Raw genomic sequence first — 21,908 nt, forward strand, 5'->3', positions numbered from 1 at the left:
ACTGGTGAAATTATTAAAAAAAAAAAAAAAAAGAATTAAACCATAGTAAAAAAATAAAAAATAAAAATAGAAAATACGGACAAAATGTTAAAATTTTTTTAAAAATACATCCTTTTATTTTTTACATACGGTCACCAGTCAGTGTCCCTGGTTGCTACCTCAACAGTCTTATGATGACCCTGTACTGCACTAGTGACAGTAAATAAAAAGAGTTGTGCAAGAAAACAATAGTAAAAAAAAAAAAAAAAAAAAAAAAAAAGAAAAATAAACAAATTATTAATTATTTTTTCTGTACTGCACTGGTGAAACTATAAAAAAAAAAAAAAAAAAAGAATAAAACCATAGTAAAAAGGTTAATAAAACAAAATAATAAAAAATATTTAGAAAAGTTACAATTTTTAAAGAAAATATATATCTTTTTGAGAGTGCTGAAAGCTGATGATTGGACTGGGTGGGAAGGGGGCGGGATTATACGGCCCCAATCAATGTATTTCTGTTTCCAGTCCTCCCAGTATTCACTATCACACAGACACTAGCCGATCTGCAGGAAAAAAAACACCACAAATCCATAGAAGTCCAATCTTCCCTCCCGATTCTATTTCTGGTGAACAAATTGTTCTTAACCATAGAATTAAAATAAGGAAGCCGGTCAAATCCAAAGCACGGAGGGGGGGATTCATTGAAATTATTTCACGTTTTTAAAACCAAATCCTCACCTGAAGCGTATTATAGATGACATAAGATTTATTCTGTAGTATTTGTGTACAATGAACATAGAGGAGGGCGGGGAAATGCATGCCGTGGCCCTGGGTTTTCCCCGGCCTCCCCCCTGTGGCGGGTGGTACGTTCCAGCCGGCGTGAGCCCGGTGTGCCGGCTGTGGGGGCGGGGCCAGGATCTGTGACGTGTAACGATGGACCCGGTGCTGTACATTGTAGCGGCTCTTCTCCTGGCTGTACTTCTTATCTTCGCTGCCAGGATCCGGGGACACACCGAGCAAGGTGAGCCGGTACCTAGTGCCCCCCTGGGGGAGGAGCAAAGGTGTGGGGGAGGAGCTCTGTACACACATGCACCTGGCTGGGGGGAAGGGTCTCTGCACACATGCGCCTAGTTAGAGGAGGGGCTCCGCGCATGCATGCGCCAGATTTGGGAAGGGGCTTTGCATGCGCCTGGCTGGTAGAAGGGCTCTGCGCACCCACGCACGCCCCTGGTTGGGGAAGGGGCTTTGTGCGCACACGCGTCTGGCTGGGGAGAAGCTCTGCATGCGCACGCGCCTGGCTGGGAGGAGGGGCTCTGCGCAAAAGTCTGTCTGGGAGGAAGGGCTCTGCGCACCCACGCGCCTGGCTGGGAGGAGGGGCTCTGCGCACACGTGCCTGGCTGGGAGGAGGGGCTCTGCGCAAAAGTCTGTCTGGGAGGAAGGGCTCTGCGCACCCACGCGCCTGGCTGGGAGGAGGGGCTCTACGCACAAGCGTCTGGCTAGGGGAGAACTCTGCACATGCGCCTGGCTGGGAGGAGGGGCTTTGTGCACACGTGCGTGCTGGGCTGGGATTAGGTGGGAGTTTTGTTACTGTCCAGTCTCACTCCTCCTGTTAGAAAAGTTTCTCACCAATCTAAAGCAGATCATGTAGTGAGGTCTCCCTATTTTTAGCGTTCCTGTGTATGTGGGGGGCGGGGATCTCACCATCGGTGATTAATTCATTCTCCATCATCTAACCAGTTATGGGTGGACGGACCCTTCATACTGGGACAACAATCACGGGTTTTCTTTCTCTCTTTTTGATGTCCGATAGAGCGGGCGGGGAGGAGCCTCTCACTTCCTGTGTGCTCATTGGAGCAGGAAGTCGGGTGAAATCCCCCCCCCCCCCAAAAGGCTCTAAACACCCGACAGGATTCACCCCTCCCCACAATCCGAAATTAGGGAGAAAAAAAATGAGTCATTAAATGTATGGAAAGTGTGAAGTGTTTTCTGTGATTGCAGATTTTATTTTATGATTGCATTGTTTGTTATCTAAGCTAACGTTACCTCATTTTATAGACTTCTAGAAGTTGTCTTTTCCATATTTTATTGTATGTGACGACTCCTCATTGTATCAAACATGAAGGTTTGCAGATTCACCACTAGAGGGAGCTCTGTTTATGACACATTCCCATTGTATTAAATATAGATGTTTGTAGCATCACCACTAGGGGGAGCTCTGTGACACATTCCCATTGTATCATACATAGAGGTTTGAAGACTTGCAGAGTCACCACTAGGGGGAGCTCTGTATATGACACATTCCCATTGTATTAAATATAGATGTTTGTAGCATCACCACTAGGGGGAACTCTGTATGTGACACATTCCCATTATATTAAATATAGATGTTTGTGGCATCACCACTAGGGGGAGCTCTGTGTATGACACATTCCCATTATATGAAATATAGATGTTTGTAGCTTCACCACTACGGCAGCTCTGCATTTGACTCATCCTCATTATATTCAAGGATAAGTTCATCTTAAAAACAAATAAATCACATTTTTTTCTCAAAGTCGTCTTCCAGGACAGCCCATGAGACGTTAGGCTCCTCCCCCAGGGACAGGAAACACATTCCAAAATTAAAATAAAAGGCGGTCCCCTAGTCCTCACCTTCAGTATTTTTGTTTCCTCCGGACAGGGGGTAACATGTTCCTGGAACTGAAGCTCCCGGTCTCCTGGACTGTCCATGGAAAGACTTGGAAAGATGCATCTCCTCGGCCCATAGCGGTACCCCTTAGTGCCGCAATAGGGGCTGACCGCTGTCTCCTATTCTCCTAGCCTCTCGGCAGGACTACGGATGCTGTCTGGTGGAGCGTTGGGGAGTTCACTCCGTTGGTCGGCCGGTTCCTTGGAGCAGCAGTGCTGTGTACCCGTGAACCGCTAACTTCGGAAGAAATTTTGAAGTTGGCGCCAAAAACGGAGGGGGCGGAACTCAGCGTATCCACTCTGGCCTCACGGGAAGTGACAGTGTCACTTCCGGCGCAGTGACGGCATCCGCGGGCGCCGGAAACCCTCGTTCCAGTTTCCGAAGGCGCGAACAGAGAGTTCAAATGGGCGACCGATGTTAGGGGAAACAGCAGTTGCTGGGACCACCATACAGAGCGATGGACACCACGGCAGCAACCGCACAGGCGGCGGAAGTCGGCTCTGGCATCGGCACCTCTCAGGTAAGCAAGGGGGAACGACACCCTATTTGCAGGTACCTGTTAGGAACTCCGTTCCCCTTCCCCCCTCTCTTTTCTATCGTTAGGGGCAGGGGTTAAGCAGCACCGCTCCCTCTTTTCTATCCACAAGGTGGAGGGGGGAAAAATGGGAGGTGGGAGGAGGACAAGTATCTCTAATTAAATTCCCTTGTCTTTTATCTTCCAGGCCAAGGCTCAGGACAATAACCCACCTCAGCCCCCCAAAAAGAAATGTGCTGTATGCGGAGAAAAATTGAGTTCCTCTTGGAACAAAGCAGTGTGCCGGGCATGCATAGCTATACTGGTCAGAGACGATTCTGCAGTCTCTACCCAGAAAATGCTGTCCTCAGTGAGAGATGAGCTAAAAAGTACATTTAGTTCATTCAGGACTCTCATTGAAAAGATGCAGGCACCAGCCCAGCCTTCCACCCCAGCTCAGGCTCCACCATCCCTAATTGACCCATTGGTTTTGGAGGAGGAAGTTTCTTCTTCCCACTCTTCTACAGAGGGATCAGGATCAGGAGAGGAACCAAAAAGCAATGTTTCCCATGATAGCTCCAACTTTAAACTGAGCCTGGAGGATGTAGATGATCTACTCAAAGCGGTTTATACCACTCTAGAGATTGAGGAGGAAGAAGTGCATCTCTCTAAGCATGACTTAATGTACGCTAGTCATAAAAAGCATGCTAGAGTGTTCCCTGTGCATAGCTCACTATTGGATGTGATTAAACAGGAATGGAATTCTCCTGATAAAAAGCCTTTTTTTCCAAGAAACTTAAAAAGAAGGTATCCATTTGACGAAAGTGTGGAACAGCCCTGGAACAAAATCCCTAAGCTGGATGCCTCTCTTGCCAGAATCTCCAAAGGAACTGACTTGGCATTTGAGGATTCAGGAGCACTAAAAGACCCTATGGATAAGAGAACAGATATCTCTTTACATAGGGTCTGGGAAGCCTCCATTATGAGCTTAAAGCCAGCCCTGGCATCCACCTGCATAGCCAGACACCTGGAGCTGTGGCTATCTCAAATCCAAACACACTTGACTGCAGGAACATCGAGGGAACAGATTAATAAATCCTTTCCACTCTTATTCCAGGCAATAGGATTCCTGGCGGATTCTTCAGCTGAAGCTGTAAGAATGGCAGCAAGGACCTCAGCTTTAGCTAATACGGCCAGAAGAAGCCTATGGCTCAAGACATGGTCGGGAGATATTACTTCTAAATCTCGCCTTTGTGGTCTTCCCTTCACAGGCGACCACCTTTTTGGCCCAGGCCTAACAGAAGCCCTGGAGCGTACAGCGGATAAAAAGAAGGGATTCCCAGATAAGAAAAAAAATAAAAAATTCCCCTATGCTCAGAGGAATTTTCGTGGCAGGGGCAAACAGCAGAAGTCTTTTGAAACTCAGCAAAATTTCAAAAAACATTGGACGGGGCATAAAGGAAAGGGGAGGGGTAACATCCTGTTTAACCCTCCTAAACGCCCCAACCAGCCCCAATGACTCCCTTCTCAGAGTGGGAGGAAGATTAGGGGCCTTCCTCCCACTGTGGAAGAAGATTACTTCCAGCCCTTTTATTCTGGACCTAGTAGGCCAAGGACACAGGCTGGAGTTCTGTCTTCAACCTCCAGAAAGGATCCTGATCACAAATCTTCCCAGGGATCCAGTCAAGGCCTCCGCCTTGAGTCTTCAGTTAGGGGACCTATTAGATCAAAAAGTAATTATCCCAGTCCCCAGAGAAGAACAAGGAACAGGGTTTTATTCTCACATCTTTGTGATTCAAAAACCCTCAGGAAGTCATCGACTGATCCTGAACTTACGCAATCTGAACCTTTCAATAGCATACAAACGCTTTCGCATGGAATCAATATACTCCATAGGGAACCTACTGTTCCCAGGGTGTTTCATGGCAACCCTAGATTTGAAAGATGCGTATTTTCACATCCCCATACACACATCCTATCAGAAATTCCTGAGGCTAGCAGTAAAGATAGGACCGGAAGTCAAGCACTTCCAGTTCAGGGCACTGCCCTTCGGGCTGTCCTCAGCCCCACGGATTTTTACCAAAGTCCTAGGGGAAGCACTAGCCCCTCTAAGGCTAAAAGCTATCATGATCACCCCCTACCTGGACGACATCTTGGTAGTGGCAGAATCATACCAGAAACTGGAAGCCGACCTCCTCATAGTTCAGGAATTCTTAACTTCCCTAGGCTGGATAATCAACAGACAAAAGTCTTGCCTGGTACCCTCACAAAGAGTGACCTACCTGGGTTACGAAATCTCCTCACGGGATCAGATGATCTTCCTCCCTCAGTGCAAGATGGAGAAAATGAACCTGATGGTTGCCTCTTTACAGACCAACTTATGGGTCTCTCTGAGGGATGTCACGAGAGTGATAGGCTTGATGACCTCCTGTTTCCCAGCAGTCCCCTGGGCAAGGTTCCAACGTCCACTCCAAAAATTCTTTCTACAGAATTGGGATGGGCAGTCAAGTTCCTTGCAACAAAAAGTAAGGATTCCCACCAAGATAAAAAGGACTCTTTGGTGGTGGAGATCCTCTCTTCACCTATCAAGAGGGCTAAACTGGACCATCCAGGTATCACAGAGGATTACCACGGATGCAAGCGCTTCCGGATGGGGAGCATATCTGCAGGACAGATGGGCGCAGGGTACATGGTCCCCAGCACAAAGGAAGTCTTCATCAAACCAAAAAGAACTTATGGCGGTCCAAAAGGCCTTGGTGTTTTTTCAGGTAGAGGTAGAAGGGAGCCATCTACAGATCAGGTCAGACAATATAGCAACGGTAGCGTACCTGAACAAGCAGGGAGGTACTCGAAGTCTGGGCCTACAAACCATTGCACAGAAAATCTTTGTCTGGGCCGAGCGGAACCTAACATCCATTTCGGCCATTCACCTAAAAGGGACGCAGAATTATCTGGCAGACCATCTCAGCCGCCACCAGATGAACCAGGACAATTGGTCCCTCAACCCAGAGGTGTTTCTCAAAATCACAACCTCATGGGGCCTACCGGTAGTGGATCTATTTGCCTCCCAGGCAAACAGGAAAACAGAAAAATTATTTTCCATAACTCAAGGGGATCAGGCGTTAGGCATAGACGCTTTCGCCCACCCCTGGAAAGTCAGACTCTGTTACGCATTTCCTCCGATCAGATTGATCCCACAGGTTCTTCAGAAATTCATCCTAGAAGACACAGAGATGATACTGATAACCCCATACTGGCCCAAAAGGCCATGGTTTGCACGCCTTCAGGCGTTGGCAGCGCAACCTCCAATGACCTTACCTTGGAGACCAGATCTCTTAACACAAGGTCCGGTGGTCCATCCATTTCTCAGGACCCTAAACCTGACGGCCTGGTATCTGAGGAACAAATACTAGGCTCTCAGGGGTTCTCAGACAGAGTCATCAAAACATTGACCAGCTGTCGAAAGCCGGTCACTAGAAAAATGTATGCTAAAATCTGGAAGAAATTTCATTTTTGGATGTTGGAGAATCAGAGACATTCCCCAGATATACCAACTATCTTGGATTTTTTTCAGGAAGGCTTAGACAAAGGTCTCTCCTTAGGGACTTTAAAGGTACAGGCTGCCGCCCTTAGTGTCTTTCTTCAGTTTTCCCTTAGAGAAGACCCAAATGTGAATGCCTTTTTCAGAGCAATTGCCCGGACAAAGCCAACCGTGCTTAAAACGTGTCCAGCTTGGAATCTATCCCTGGTACTCCAGGCCTTGGTTACCAGTCCGTTTGAACCCTTGGTAGACCTATCAGTAAAAATGCTCACCCTAAAAACCTTATTTTTAGTAGCTATAACTTCAGCTAGAAGAGTTAGCGAATTACAGGCTCTCTCAATCAGAGAACCTTTTCTTATGATTTTTGATGACAGGATTGTGCTAAAAACAGATCCAGGATTTTTGCCCAAAAGGGTCTCTTCTTTTCATAGGACTCAGGACATAGTCCTTCCTTCCTTTTGCAATTTCCCAAACAACAATAAAGAGAAAGAATTTAGCTGTTTGGATGTCAGAAGATCCCTCTTGAGATACCTGGAGGTGACTAAAACCTTCAGGAAGACTGATACTTTGTTTTTACAATTTTCCGGCTCCCATAAAGGGGAAAAAGCTTCTAAGGCAACCTTAGCTAGATGGATCAAACAGGCTATCACAGAAGCCTATATAGTGAAAAAGGTGGCTCCACCTTTCATTACTGCACACTCTACTAGAGCATTGTCCACGTCTTGGGCTGAAAGGGCCGGTGCCTCACCAGACCAAATCTGTAAGGCAGCTACCTGGTCTAACTTTTCGACCTTTGTTAGACATTATCGCCTGGACCTCCTCTCTTCTCAGGAACAGGCGTTTGGTCGAAAGGTGCTCCAGGCAGTTGTCCCTCCCTAGACTGGTAAGTGCTTGCTCATCGTCTCATGGGCTGTCCTGGAAGACGACTTTGAGAAAAGCTGGGTTATACTTACTGATAACTCCTTTTCTAATAGTCTTCCAGGACAGCCGGATTCCCACCCGAACTATCTGGTATTATGTATAATGTATGATATGTGTCTATATATCTATGTATATGTTTTACAGGGTGTCCTGTGGTTCTCATGAAATACTGAAGGTGAGGACTAGGGGACCGCCTTTTATTTTAATTTTGGAATGTGTTTCCTGTCCCTGGGGGAGGAGCCTAACGTCTCATGGGCTGTCCTGGAAGACTATTAGAAAAGGAGTTATCAGTAAGTATAACCCAGCTTTTTGCAGGTCATTTTTGCCATTATTATTTTTTTCTTAGGAGCATTGCACCCACGATCAGCAGATTACGGGTGTAATGAGAGTCTCCTGCAGACTGTCAGGAGAGCTGTCTGTCCGTACCTCCAATACAGGCAGGCAGTTACCTGAGACCAGGAAGATCGGTGAAATATGAGAGTGCTCCAAGCTCCCTCGAAGTTTATTGAGAACTACAAGCTGTCAGTTGCATTGGCTGACGGTAGATGTAGTTCATTCATTCACAGAACTCTATGGATTTTGCAGACACATGGCTGTGCTGTTTTTGAATTGTGACAGCAGGTGCGAGGAGAGGGTCCCCTGCCCGCTCTCACAATGAGGGGTCAGTCAGGGTGGAGGCAGGTGATTTAGTAACACGTTACACCCTAAATATTGGCCTAACATGTTACTAAATGTGAATTTATAATTTCAATATAGAAGTTTGTAGCATCACCACTAGAGGGAGCTCTGTATTTGATTCCTCCTCATTGTATTAAATATAGAGATTTATAGCATCACCACTAGAGGGAGCTCTGTATTTGGCACCCCCTCATAGAAGTTTGTAGCATCACCGCTTGGGGGAGCTCTGTATTTGACTCATCTTTTTGCATGATGTATGGAGGTTTGTAGCATCACCACCAGGGGGAGCTCTGTATTTCTCTTTTCCTCATTTTATTACCCAGTTGCCGACCGCCAGCCACAGTTTTACTGGTCGCTCGGCTGCGCAAACTGACGTAACCGACGTCCTCCCCCATGTGCTGATTTGGTTCAGGTCATCAGGTCTAGGCCAATGATTTTTGGCCTGGACCTGGTGATCGGTTCTGACCAATTGTGCCCTAGTAATGTAAACACAGACACAGGAAATAATGCAATCGTCTCTCCTGGAGCCCTTTTCAGTTAAATATTCAATGGGTTCAACATGGCTCTCAGGGAATTCTTTGGGGTGTCTACTTTCCAAAAAGGGGTCTTTTTTTTTTGGGGGGGGGGGTGGTGTTGTATTGCCCTGCCATTTTAGCACTTCAGGAAATTAGATAGGCAGTTAGAAAGTATAAGCTGCGTAAATCCCAGTATATACGCCATAGTTTGTAGACGCTATAACTTTTGCGCAAACCAATAAATATACGCTTATTGAGATTTTTATTTTTTATCAAAGACATGTAGCTAAATACATTTTGGCCTAACTATATGACAAATATGTATTGTTGTGTTTTTTTTTTTTTTTTTTTATAAGAAAAAATAGAAAATGTCAGTTGCACACAGGGTAAAAATGCACTTCCAAGATGTGCGCATGAGTGGGGAGACGGCCAATCCGATCCGTCCCTGGAGTATCACGCCGTCCATCCATGGGACTGTGATGATCAGATGCAGCTCCTCTGATGGTCCTGTGGCCACCAGGAAAACAAACCGGCGTGGAACGCAGGCGAAAATGACGTCAATGGATGGAAGAGGTGGTCACACAGGCAGGCAGGCTACACACTCGGAGCTACAGCTCCTTCTACAGGCCTAGAGGGGAACTACTCCTAAGGTGTTATATAAATGTATTGCCATGGGACTATAAGAGCCAGCCACACCAGGAACATAATGGCTCTAATATAAACCGAGGATTACATTAAATGATTGCGCATTAGAAGTTCAGTAACATTAGAAGACATAACCAGCAGCCAAGTGTGGACAGTATAAAAGGAATATTACTCATTAAACACAATAATAATACAAAAAATAATAACAATAGGAAATATAAAATAAAAGATAAAAAAAAATGGTGACCCCTATGTATTGTATGAGGAAAAAAGTGGTCTATACAGCAAAACTGTTATCAATAATTATAATCACATATAGTAGAGGTTATTCAAGAATATTATTTAAAAAAATATATATATATACAGTGCCTTGCGAAAGTATTCGGCCCCCTTGAACTTTGCAACCTTTTGCCACATTTCAGGATTCAAAAATAAAGATATAAAACTGTAATTTTTTCTGAAGAATCAACAACAAGTGGGACACAATCATGAAGTGGAACGAAATTTATTGGATATTTCAAACTTTAACAAATCAAAAACTGAAAAATTGGGCGTGCAAAATTATTCAGCCCCCTTAAGTTAATACTTTGTAGCGCCACCTTTTGCTGCGATTACAGCTGTAAGTCGCTTGGGGTATGTCTCTATCAGTTTTGCACATCGAGAGACTGAAATTTTTGCCCATTCCTCCTTGCAAAACAGCTCGAGCTCAGTGAGGTTGGATGGAGAGCGTTTGTGAACAGCAGTTTTCAGTTCTTTCCACAGATTCTCGATTGGATTCAGGTCTGGACTTTGACTTGGCCATTCTAACACCTGAATATGTTTATTTGTGAACCATTCCATTGTAGATGTTGCTTTATGTTTTGGATCATTGTCTTGTTGGAAGACAAATCTCCGTCCCAATCTCAGGTCTTTTGCAGACTCCATCAGGTTTTCTTCCAGAATGGTCCTGTATTTGGCTCCATCCATCTTCCCATCAATTTTAACCATCTTCCCTGTCCCTGCTGAAGAAAAGGCGGCCCAAACCATGATGCTGCCACCACCATGTTTGACAGTGGGGATGGTGTGTTCAGGATGATTAGCTGTGTTGCTTTTACGCCAAACATAACGTTTTTCATTGTTGCCAAAAAGTTTGATTTTGGTTTCATCTGACCAGAGACCCTTCTTCCACATGTTTGGTGTGTCTCCCAGGTGGCTTGTGGCAAACTTTAAACAACACTTTTTATGGATATCTTTAAGAAATGGCTTTCTTCTTGCCACTCTTCCATAAAGGAAAGATTTGTGCAGTATACCACTGATTGTTGTCCTATGGACAGAGTCTCCCACCTCAGCTGTAGATCTCTGCAGTTCATCCAGAGTGATCATGGGCCTCTCGGCTGCATCTCTGATCATAGAGGGCACCCAAAAATGAGACTACTGTGTCCTGTTTTTGACTGGACTCAGAACCGTTAGGAGACCCTTTGGAAGTCCAATCGGTCTCAAAATGTTAGAAGGGAGCCACCACAGCCAAATACAATACTACAAAATACAGGTTAAGGGGCCATAAGTAACCCCTTGGAACGGCTGCAAAAAGGGATGCTCAAACCAACTCAATGTAAATAAATGAAAAAAACTTTATTGAGGATCAGAGTTGACACATGGTCTAAAATAACCCCAGCTTGGGGGACATTACGACAGGTTTGTGGAAAACACCAAAACACATACATGACACATAAAAACAATGACACATTCTCACAAGGCCGGCCCCACACATACTCTGGAAGATCAAACCAGTGGGAACCCTAGCAGGCCGCATACATTCCATACGGAATTTGTTGATGCGGCTTTGAGCTCGCCGCATCAACAAATTCCGTATGGAATGTATGCGGCCTGCTAGGGTTCCCACTGGTTTGATCTTCCAGAGTATGTGTGGGGCCGGCCTTGTGAGAATGTGTCATTGTTTTTATGTGTCATGTATGTGTTTTGGTGTTTTCCACAAACCTGTCGTAATGTCCCCCAAGCTGGGGTTATTTTAGACCATGTGTCAACTCTGATCCTCAAAGTTTTTTTCATTTATTTACATTGAGTTGGTTTGAGCATCCCTTTTTGCAGCCGTTCCAAGGGGTTAATTATGGCCCCTTAACCTGTATTTTGTAGCATCTCTGATCAGTCTTCTCCTTGTATGAGCTGAAAGTTTAGAGGGACGGCCAGGTCTTCGTAGATTTGCAGTGGTCTGATACGCCTTCCATTTCAATATTATCGCTTGCACAGTGCTCCTTGGGATGTTTAAAGCTTGGGAAATCTTTTTGTATCCAAATCCGGCTTTAAACTTCTCCACAACAGTATCTCGGACCTGCCTGGTGTGTTCCTTGTTCTTCATGATTCTCTCTGCGCTTTAAACGGACCTCTGAGACTATCACAGTGCAGGTGCATTTATACGGAGACTTGATTACACACAGGTGGATTCTGTTTATCATCATTAGTCATTTAGATCAACATTGGATCATTCAGAGATCCTCACTGAACTTCTGGAGAGAGTTTGCTGCACTGAAAGTAAAGGGGCTGAATAATTTTGCATGCCCAATTTTTTCAGTTTTTTATTTGATAACAAAGTTTGGAATATCCAATAAATTTCGTTCCACTTCATGATTGTGTCCCACTTGTTGATTCTTCTCAAAAAATTACAGTTTTATATCTTTATGTTTGAAGCCTGAAATGTGGCAAAAGGTCGCAAAGTTCAAGGGGGGCCGAATACTTTCGCAAGGCACTGTATATTATATAAATGATTTACATAGGTGGGATTGTAGGGAAGCCATCCCTTGAACAACACAGCCTAGATACAACTTTTATATATAAAAATGTTATACCATTAAAAACCATTTTAAGAAACAGGGTTCAAATACATAGGCTATAATTTAGGAGGATACTTACTATGGATGACAAAAAAATTACCCCCCCCCCCCCCAAAAAAAAAAAAAAAAAAAAAAAAAGAAGAAAAGTATTCTTAATAATATTGGACTGGACCATAAGGGTCCGCTAGAAGAAAAAGACACGAAAAAAGAGTCAAATTCTAATCTGTGTGGATAAATATAAATATTACAAATATACTATGATTTAATATATTATATCCTCCTGAATTATTTATATATATATATATATATATATATAATATATGTGTGTGTATGTGTGTGTATGTATGTATATATATATATATATATATATATATATATATATATATATATATATATATATATATATATATATATATATATATATATATATATATATATATATATATGTTTAAGAATACTTTTTTTGGGGGTCATTTTTTTTGTCATCCATAGTAAGTATCCTCCTAATTTATAGCCTATGTATTTAAAATGGTTTATATGGTATAACATTTTTATATACTAAGTTGTATCTAGACTGTGTTGTTCAAGGGATGGCTTCCCTACAATCCAGCCTAGTAAATATTATTTATTTTTTATATTTTTAATAATATTCTTTAATGAAATCTACCATATGTGATTATAATTATTGATAAGTTTTGCTGTATAGATCACTTTTTTCCTCATATAATAGACAAGTGTCACCATTTTTTAGCTTTTATTTTATATTTCCTATTGTTGTTTTTTTTTTGTTATTATCTGTTTAATGAGTAATATTCCTTTTATACTGTCCACACTTGGCTGCTGGTTATGTCTTGTAATTTTACTGAATCTAGCTTCTAATGCGCAATCATTTAATGTAATCCTCGGTTTATATTAGAGCCATTATGTTCCTGGTGTGGCTGGCTCTTATAGTCCCATGGCAATACATTTATATAACACCTTAGGAGTAGTTCCCCTCTAGGCCTGTAGAAGGAGCTGTAGCTCAGAGTGCGTAGCCTGCCTGCCTGTGTGACCGCCTCTTCCATCCATTGACGTCATTTTCGCCTGCGTTCCAGGCCGGTTTGTTTTCCTGGTGGCCACAGGACCATCAGAGGAGCTGCATCTGATCATCACAGCCCCATGGATGGACGGCGTGATACTCCAGGGACGGATCGGATTGGCCGTCTCCCCACTCTGATGAGCCTGTCTCATGCACACAGCCTGTAAGTGCATTTTTACCCTGTCTGCAACTGACATTTTCTATTTTTTTCTTATAAAAAATGTCCAATAAATTTTTTGTCACATATTTAAGCCAAAATGTATTTAGCTACATGTCTGAGATTAAAAAAAATCTCAATAAGCTTATATTTATTGGTTTGCGCAAAAGTTATAGCGTCTACAAACTATGGCGTATATACTGGGATTTACGCAGCTTTTTCTTTCTGACTGCCGATCTCATTTCCTGAAGTGCTAAAATGGCAGGGCAATACAACCCCCCCCCCCCCCCCCAAAATGACCCCTTTTTGGAAAGTAGACACCCCAAAGAATTCCTTTTACATGCGCACAGCCTGTAAGTGCATTTTACAGGCTTGAAAGTGCATGAAAACTTTTAACCTCTACACTTAGGTGGCGCTTCCCTGTTCTCTCCCTTCTTGCCATGAACAGACAGTTCCACCACCAATGTTATGCTGATGATATATCAATGTGCAAAAAAAAAAAGTCCACACTTTTACAAGTGTCAGGCGTTTTATTTTTTTGGGCCAAAATGCTGCGCTAAAGTGACAAATCGCACAACGCAAATTTCAGATCCCATTAATTTTAATGGCGCCTAAAAACGCGGTGAGGTTCTGCTGCAATAAATTGCAGAGCAAAACGAAAATACTGCGGCTAACCACAACGTGCCAACTGTCGTTTTTACCAGAGCTGGCTATACTGAGGATCGCTGCCGCCATTTATCTTCTACTAGCTTTTCATATATTGATGGACTGACATATGGTTATACATGAACTATTGATTGGACTTATTAATATTTTCATGCTGATCCAGCATCCCCTTTGCACCGGAAGCTCTGTGTACTTTGAACTGTCTGTGTTCAGTCACAGAGGAATTCTGGGTATTTCACACATTTTTGTTGTACATTATAGAGCAGCAGACGGATTTGTACACCGCGCTTTATGATGGCGTCATGCATGGACACTTCGTAATGTCGTTATTTTATTTATTTCCTCACACAGTGCATGTTTGTTTGGCAGACTAATAAAAAAATGGCCTAATATTCGATTTTCCAACATTCGCACAGAACGAACGTACATGAAGTTTGATGGGATGAATAGCTGTGCAATTTTTTAAAATAAATACTTCCCTTAGCCTGCAAAAAAGAGGGGTGGAATATCCGGGATCAGAGGGGGTCATCAGTGGGGTCATCAGAGGGATCATCAGAGGGATCATCAGTGGGGTCATCAGTGGGGTCATCAGTGGGGTCATCAGAGGGATCATCAGAGGGATCATCAGAGGGGTCATCAGCAGGGGTCGGCAAGGTGTCCGCACATGGACACTGGTGTCCGTGAGCAGTCCTTGCCGGGTCCGCCACTGACTTTTTCACTGGAGTCTCACTGCAGGCTCTGCGACTCCCTGAAATGTCAGTTACCGACATTCTTTTAGTGAAAAAAAAACAGTCTATAGCTGCTCCGCCTCTCCACTGCCTCCTCAGCCAATGGGAACACAGTGTACACGCCCCCTTCCCCAGCGCGCCTTGTTTAACATCAGAGGAGGAGAGGAGAGGAGAGGAGAGGAGAGGAGAGGAGAGGAGAGGAGAGGAGAGGAGAGGAGTACACAGCCTGCAGCCTCATAGAAGAAGGTGAGCTGGGGCAGATAAACGATATGTATTCCTGCTGAGGAGGGGGAAGGGGAGAGGCTGTGTTTTCTAGCAGGACTCTTCCTGTCTCTGAGGCTGTTAGATGCATTTCCTGTCTGTGTGAGGAGCAGTGCAATGCTTCTAGATGGAAGATATCCTCTAAACTTCTCCCCCAATCTCTGCTACACCTCCCTATTCATTACCTGCCCACCTCCTCCTCTCCTGTATTACCACATCCAATGTCTGTGAGCTGCTGGAGCACCACAAGTACCAGTATGCCAGGAAATTGGGGCAGCAGCAGTGTGTTCAATCAGGCTGATATTTAGATGGAAAGTGCTGGTGTGTATGTGTATATACTGTGTGTGTATGTATATTGTGTATGTGTGCGTGTGTCTGCCAAACTCTAGGGGGATCTATAATGGGATGGGAACCCTGGCCTGCTCTATGTGGGATCCATAATAGGAGGGGGACCCTGGCCTGCTCTAAGGGGGATCTATATGGGGACTGTCACCCTGGCCTACTCTAAGGATGATCTATGAGGGACCTGCCTGCCCTTGCCTGCGCTAAAGGGGGATCTATGGGGGACGGTGGACCTGCCTGCTCTAAAGTGGATGTATACATATGGGGGACCCTCACCCTGGTCTGGCCTGCTCTAAAGGGGATCTATGGGGGACCTGCCTGTGCTAAAGGGGGATCTATGGGGGACCTATTTGCCCTTTCTTGCTATAAAGGGGGATCTATATGGGAGGGGGACCCTCAACATGGCCTGGCTTGCTCTAAAGGGGATATATGGGGGATCTATGGGGGACCTGCCTGCCCTTGACTGGCTCTAAAGGGGAATCTATATGGGGAACCCTCACCCTGGCTTTGTCTGCTCTAAAGAGGGATCTATGAGGGACCTGCCTGCTTTAAAGGGGATCTATATGGGGAACCCTCACCCTGGCTTGGCCTGCTCAAAAGAGGTATTTATGGGGGATCTGCCTGCGCTAAAGGGGGATCTATGGGGGACCTGCCCTGGCCAAAAAATATAAAGTAAGAATTTTGAAAATCTTTTAAACCGTTTAGAACAGTATACCACAAGTCTTTATATAAATGTTATTTTAAATGTATTTGTACTTGTAGAACTAGGCCAGAGAGTAGACAGAATGTTTTTTGATGGTTTTAATTTGAAATGTACCTCGGTGTCCTTCACTAAGGTCTGTACTTCGGAAAATGTCCGTCACAGCCTTGGTCCGTGCCTATCCCTGGTCATCAGAGGGATCATCAGAGGGATCATCAGAGGGATCGTCAGAAGGGTCATCAGTGGGGTCATCAGAGGGATCATCAGTGGGGTCATCAGAGGGATCATCAGTGGGGTCATCAGTGGGGTCATCAGTGGGGTCATCAGTGGGGTCATCAGTGGGGTCATCAGTGGGGTCATCAGAGGGATCATCAGTGGGGTCATCAGTGGGGTCATCAGTGGGGTCATCAGTGGGGTCATCAGTGGGGTCATCAGAGGGGTCATCAGTGGGGTCATCAGAGGGATCATCAGTGGGATCATCAGAGGGATCGGTGGCAGAGAGCTCTGTGTGTATCATGGGAGCAGAGAGAATGCTCCTCATATTGATACAATGTATTTGCTTTACAAATATGTTTATATTTACTTTTGTTTTACTTGTCTGCTAATAAAAATACAGTATGTTCTCTTCTATTCTCAGAACCTTTTTGATTGGTATTTTCTACAGATCAGCGTACACAGGTCAGTGTAGTTTCCATTGCATTGTAAAGTAACAGCTGGTGTGCAGCCGCTGTGATGATGCACTTAGCTTGGCGCATCCCACCGCTTCTCTTTATTTTAAACAATTTATTTTTTTGAGATTCACACCTACCTTTGAAGTTGGTGGATTGCCTCACACTGTGCTGCACTGAAAAATGTACTGCTTTTAGCGCTTTTTAGTGCTTTTTTTAGTGCACCATGATGCCTGTACACCGCAGCAACATAGTGGTGTGTACTAGGCACATAGGAGACCAAGCATTTTGCCTTGTCCATGCGGTGGAAGTGCACTGGAATAGCCACCCAAAGCAGTCCCACCGCACGTGGTGTGAACCTGGCCTAAAGCAGTGTTACTGATCAGTGCACTGATAGGCTGCACGGATAAGCTGCACTGATGGGCGCTGGATAAACTGCACCGATGGGCGCTGGATAAGCTGCACTGATGGGCACTGGATAAGCTGCACTGATGGGCGCTGATAAGCTGCACTGATGGGCGCTGATAAGCTGCACTGATTGGCGCTGATAAGCTGCACTGATGGGCAGCGCAGATAGAATGCACTGATGGGCAGCGCAGATAGGCTTCACTGATAGGCTTCACTGATAGGCAGCGCAGATAGGCTTCCCTGAGGGGCAGCGCAGATAGGCTTCACTGATGGGCAGCGCAGATAGGCTTCACTGAGGGGCAGCGCAGATAGGCTTCACTGAGGGGCAGCGCAGATAGGCTTCACTGAGGGGCAGCGCAGATAGGCTTCACTGAGGGGCAGCGCAGATAGGCTTCACTGAGGGGCAGCGCAGATAGGCTTCACTGAGGGGCAGCGCAGATAGGCTTCACTGAGGGGCAGCGCAGATAGGCTTCACTGAGGGGCAGCGCAGATAGGCTTCACTGAGGGGCAGCGCAGATAGGCTTCACTGAGGGGCAGCGCAGATAGGCTTCACTGACGGGCAGCGCAGATAGGCTTCACTGAAGGGCAGCGCAGATAGGCTTCACTGAAGGGCAGCGCAGATAGGCTTCACTGAGGGGCAGCGCAGATAGGCTTCACTGAGGGGCAGCGCAGATAGGCTTCACTGAGGGGCAGCGCAGATAGGCTTCACTGAGGGGCAGCGCAGATAGGCTTCACTGAGGGGCAGCGCAGATAGGCTTCACTGAGGGGCAGCGCAGATAGGCTTCACTGAGGGGCAGCGCAGATAGGCTTCACTGAGGGGCAGCGCAGATAGGCTTCACTGAGGGGCAGCGCAGATTGGCTTCACTGAGGGGCAGCGCAGATTGGCTTCACTGATGGGCAGCGCAGATTGGCTTCACTGATGGGCAGCGCAGATTGGCTTCACTGAGGGGCAGCGCAGATTGGCTTCACTGAGGGGCAGCGCAGATTGGCTTCACTGATGGGCAGCGCAGATTGGCTTCACTGATGGGCAGCGCAGATTGGCTTCACTGATGGGCAGCGCAGATTGGCTTCACTGATGGGCAGCGCAGATTGGCTTCACTGATGGGCAGCGCAGATTGGCTTCACTGATGGGCAGCGCAGATTGGCTTCACTGATGGGCAGCGCAGATTGGCTTCACTGATGGGCAGCGCAGATTGGCTTCACTGATGGGCAGCGCAGATTGGCTTCACTGATGGGCAGCGCAGATTGGCTTCACTGATGGGCAGCGCAGATTGGCTTCACTGATGGGCAGCGCAGATTGGCTTCACTGATGGGCAGCGCAGATTGGCTTCACTGATGGGCAGCGCAGATTGGCTTCACTGATGGGCAGCGCAGATTGGCTTCACTGATGGGCAGCGCAGATTGGCTTCACTGATGGGCAGCGCAGATTGGCTTCACTGATGGGCAGCGCAGATTGGCTTCACTGATGGGCAGCGCAGATTGGCTTCACTGATGGGCAGCGCAGATTGGCTTCACTGATGGGCAGCGCAGATTGGCTTCACTGATGGGCAGCGCAGATTGGCTTCACTGATGGGCAGCGCAGATTGGCTTCACTGATGGGCAGCGCAGATAGGCTTCACTGATGGACACTGATTGGAACTGATGGGGCTGCACTGATAATTAGGGTAAATGTGCCTGGTCAGCCTTGCCAGTTATCGGCTCTCCTTATCTCATGCACTGTCACTGTGTGAGGAAAGGAAATGCCAAAACGCGGAAAGTTTGTTTACATGTGATTGGACACAGCTGATCACATGGTAAAGGGATGCTGTGATTGGCCCTTAAAGGAGTTGTAAAGCCAGAAGGTTTTTTATCTTACTGCATTCTGTGCATTAGGATAAAAAACATTCTGTGTGCAGTAGCCCCCTCGGCCCCCCTAACACTTACCTGAGGTCCCTCTATGTTCAGCGATGTCCACGAGTGTCTCAGCTGTCCGAGATTCTCCCCCCTGATTGGCTGAGACATAGCAGCGCCTTTGGCTGTCACTGCTGTCAATCAAAGTCAGTTAGCCAATCAGTAGAGAGAGTGGGTGGGCCGGTCGGGGCTCTGTGTCTGAATGTACACAGGGAGCTGTGACTTGGCTCGGGTGCCCCCATAGCAAGGAAAAAAACGAGACTTTACAATCGCTTTAATGGTGGGAACTTTATATAGACAGTTGTGTGCCTTTACCAATCATGTCCATTCAACTGAATTTACCACAGATGGACTCCAATCAAGTTGTAGAAACATCTCTAGGATGTTCAGTGGAAACAGGATGCACCTGAGCTTAATTTTAAGCATCATGGCAAATGGTGTGAATACTTATGTACATGGGATTTTTTTTGTATTTTATTTTCAACCACTTCAGCTTCGGAAGGATTCGCCCCTTAATGACCAGGCCATTTTTCTGTGTTGCTCTAACTGACAATTGCATGGTCATGCAACGCTGTACCCAAATACAATTGATGTCCTTTTTCCCCCACAAACAGAGCTTTCTTTTGTGGTATTTGATCACCTGTGTGGTTTTTCATTTTTGTGCTATAAACAAAAAAAGAGCGACAATTTTGAAAAAAAAAAAACACCAATATTTTTATTTTCTGCTATAAAACATTCCCAATGTAAAAATTTAAAAAATCTATTTTTGTTTTTATCAGTTTAGGCCAATTTGTATTCTGCTACATATTTTTGGTAAAAAAAAATCCCAAAAAGTGTATTAATATTTGGCTTGCGCAAAAGTTATAGCATTTGCAAACTATGGGATAGGTTTTATGGACCTTTAATTTTTTTATTAGTAATGGTGGCAATCAGCGATTTTTATCGGGATTGCGGCGGACAAATCTTACACTAAAGCCCCGTACACACGTACAGATTGTTGGCTGTAAATTGTCGGCCAACATCCGATCGGCCGATTTTCGGCTTGTTAGTATGATGCTCCCGACAACCAACTGCGACTTTTCGGCCGAAAAAAATCTGGTGTGCATGCTATAAAATTTTTGTTGGCCAACAACAGAACGGCCGATTGTTCCTCAGTCTGTACAGATTTCGGCAGACAAAAATCAGATGAGCAAGACTGGGCATGCTCAGAGAAGAAAAAACACAGGGAAAGTCAACCATCACATGACTTCACTTCTGAAGTTTGCCAACAAAAGTCCAGTGCAAGTCTAGAGCACATTTCAACCAACAAACAACACTGGATAAAAGACGGTCGATCGGTCGGCCAACAATCTGTGCGTGTGTACGAGGCTTAAGTGACACTTTTTGTAGACCAGTGACACCAACACAGTGATCAGTGCTAAATAATATGCACTGTTACTGTATAAATGACACTGGCAGGGAAGGGGTTAACACTGGGGATGATCAAGGGGTTAAATGTGTTCCCTATATGTGCTTTCTAACTGTGTGGGGATGGATTGAAAAGAGGCATAGAGAGATCAGTGATTCAGCTTAGCTGAGACGCACAATCTTTCCCTGCCTGTCTGACAGGAGAGCCATCTTATATTGTTTACATTCCAGACGGCTCTCCTGTCAGCTTCTCCAGCTGGTCCAGTTGCTGAGCTTCTGTTGGGTAGAGTTGGCTGGGACATAGTTGTGCATCTCTACCAGCTTAGGAAAATGGAATTTCACCACTGCGGCGGTCAGCACTCCGTCGCTGAAGTCGCGGGCGATGTTCCTCTTGGGTCGGGAGAGCGGGATCTTGTCCACCCAGGAATAAAGTTTGTGCAGGTTGTGCTTGTTGAACACCAGGAGTCTATATTCTTGAGGTGGCTGTCTTTTCACCCTATAATGTTACCTGCTGGAAAGAAGCAAACCTGAAAGGTGGTGGGACACAGTGCTGTATTTTGGCCTAGGCCAACAAGGCCCAGGCCTAGGGCAGCACTTTGCAGGGGGAAGCAAAAAAATCCTTCCCCTCCACCTGAGAATCTTTTTGCCATGTGGTTGCTAGAGCTGCCTCTCGCACCCCCCTCCTCTCTTTCTCACCCCCCTCTTCCCTCTCTCTCATACCCCTCTCTCTCACCCCCTCTCTCCCTCCACCCCCCCTCTCTCTCTCTCCCCTCCCCCCTCTCTCCACCCCCCCTTCTCTCTCTCTCTCTCTCTCTCTCTCATCCCCCCCTCTCTCTCATCCCTCTCTCTCTCTCTCTCTCTCTCTCTCTCTCTCTCTCTCTCTCTCTCTCTCTCTCTCTCTCTCTCTCTCTCTCTCTCTCTCTCTCTCTCTCTCTCTCTCTCTCTCTCTTCTATCCCCCCTCTCTCTCTCTCTCTCTCTCTCTCTCATCCCCCCCTCTCTCTCTCTCTCTCTTCTCTCATCCCCCCTCTCTCTCTCTCTCTCTCTCTCTCTCATCCCCCCTCTCTCTCTCTCTCTTCTCTCTCTCCATCCCCCCCTCTCTCTCTCTCTCTCTCTCTCTCCATCCCCCCCTCTCCTCCTCTCTCTCTCTCTCTCTCTCTCATCCCCCCTCTCTCTCTCTCTCTCTCTCTCTCTCTCTCTCATCCCCCCCTCTCTCTCTCATCCCCCCCTCTCTCTCTCCCATCCCCCCTCTCTCATCCCCCCTTCTCTCTCTCCCATCCCCCTCTCTCATCCCCC

General features: G+C 45.9%; 1 protein-coding gene across 1 annotated transcript in view; it reads left to right on the top strand.

The window, feature by feature from the left end:
- Nucleotides 1–855: 855 nt before the first annotated feature.
- DDRGK1 (DDRGK domain containing 1) overlaps nt 856–21,908 on the top strand; it is a 141,954-nt gene continuing 120,901 nt past the window's right edge. The window contains exon 1 of the mRNA XM_082263477.1: nt 856–999. Coding sequence (XP_082119603.1) covers nt 912–999 — 88 coding nt within the window. The 5' untranslated portion in view covers nt 856–911. The remainder of the gene's footprint in view (nt 1,000–21,908) is intronic.

Source organism: Pelophylax lessonae (assembly GCF_965119305.1).
Source record: "Pelophylax lessonae genome assembly, chromosome: 1".
NCBI lineage: Eukaryota > Metazoa > Chordata > Amphibia > Anura > Ranidae > Pelophylax > Pelophylax lessonae.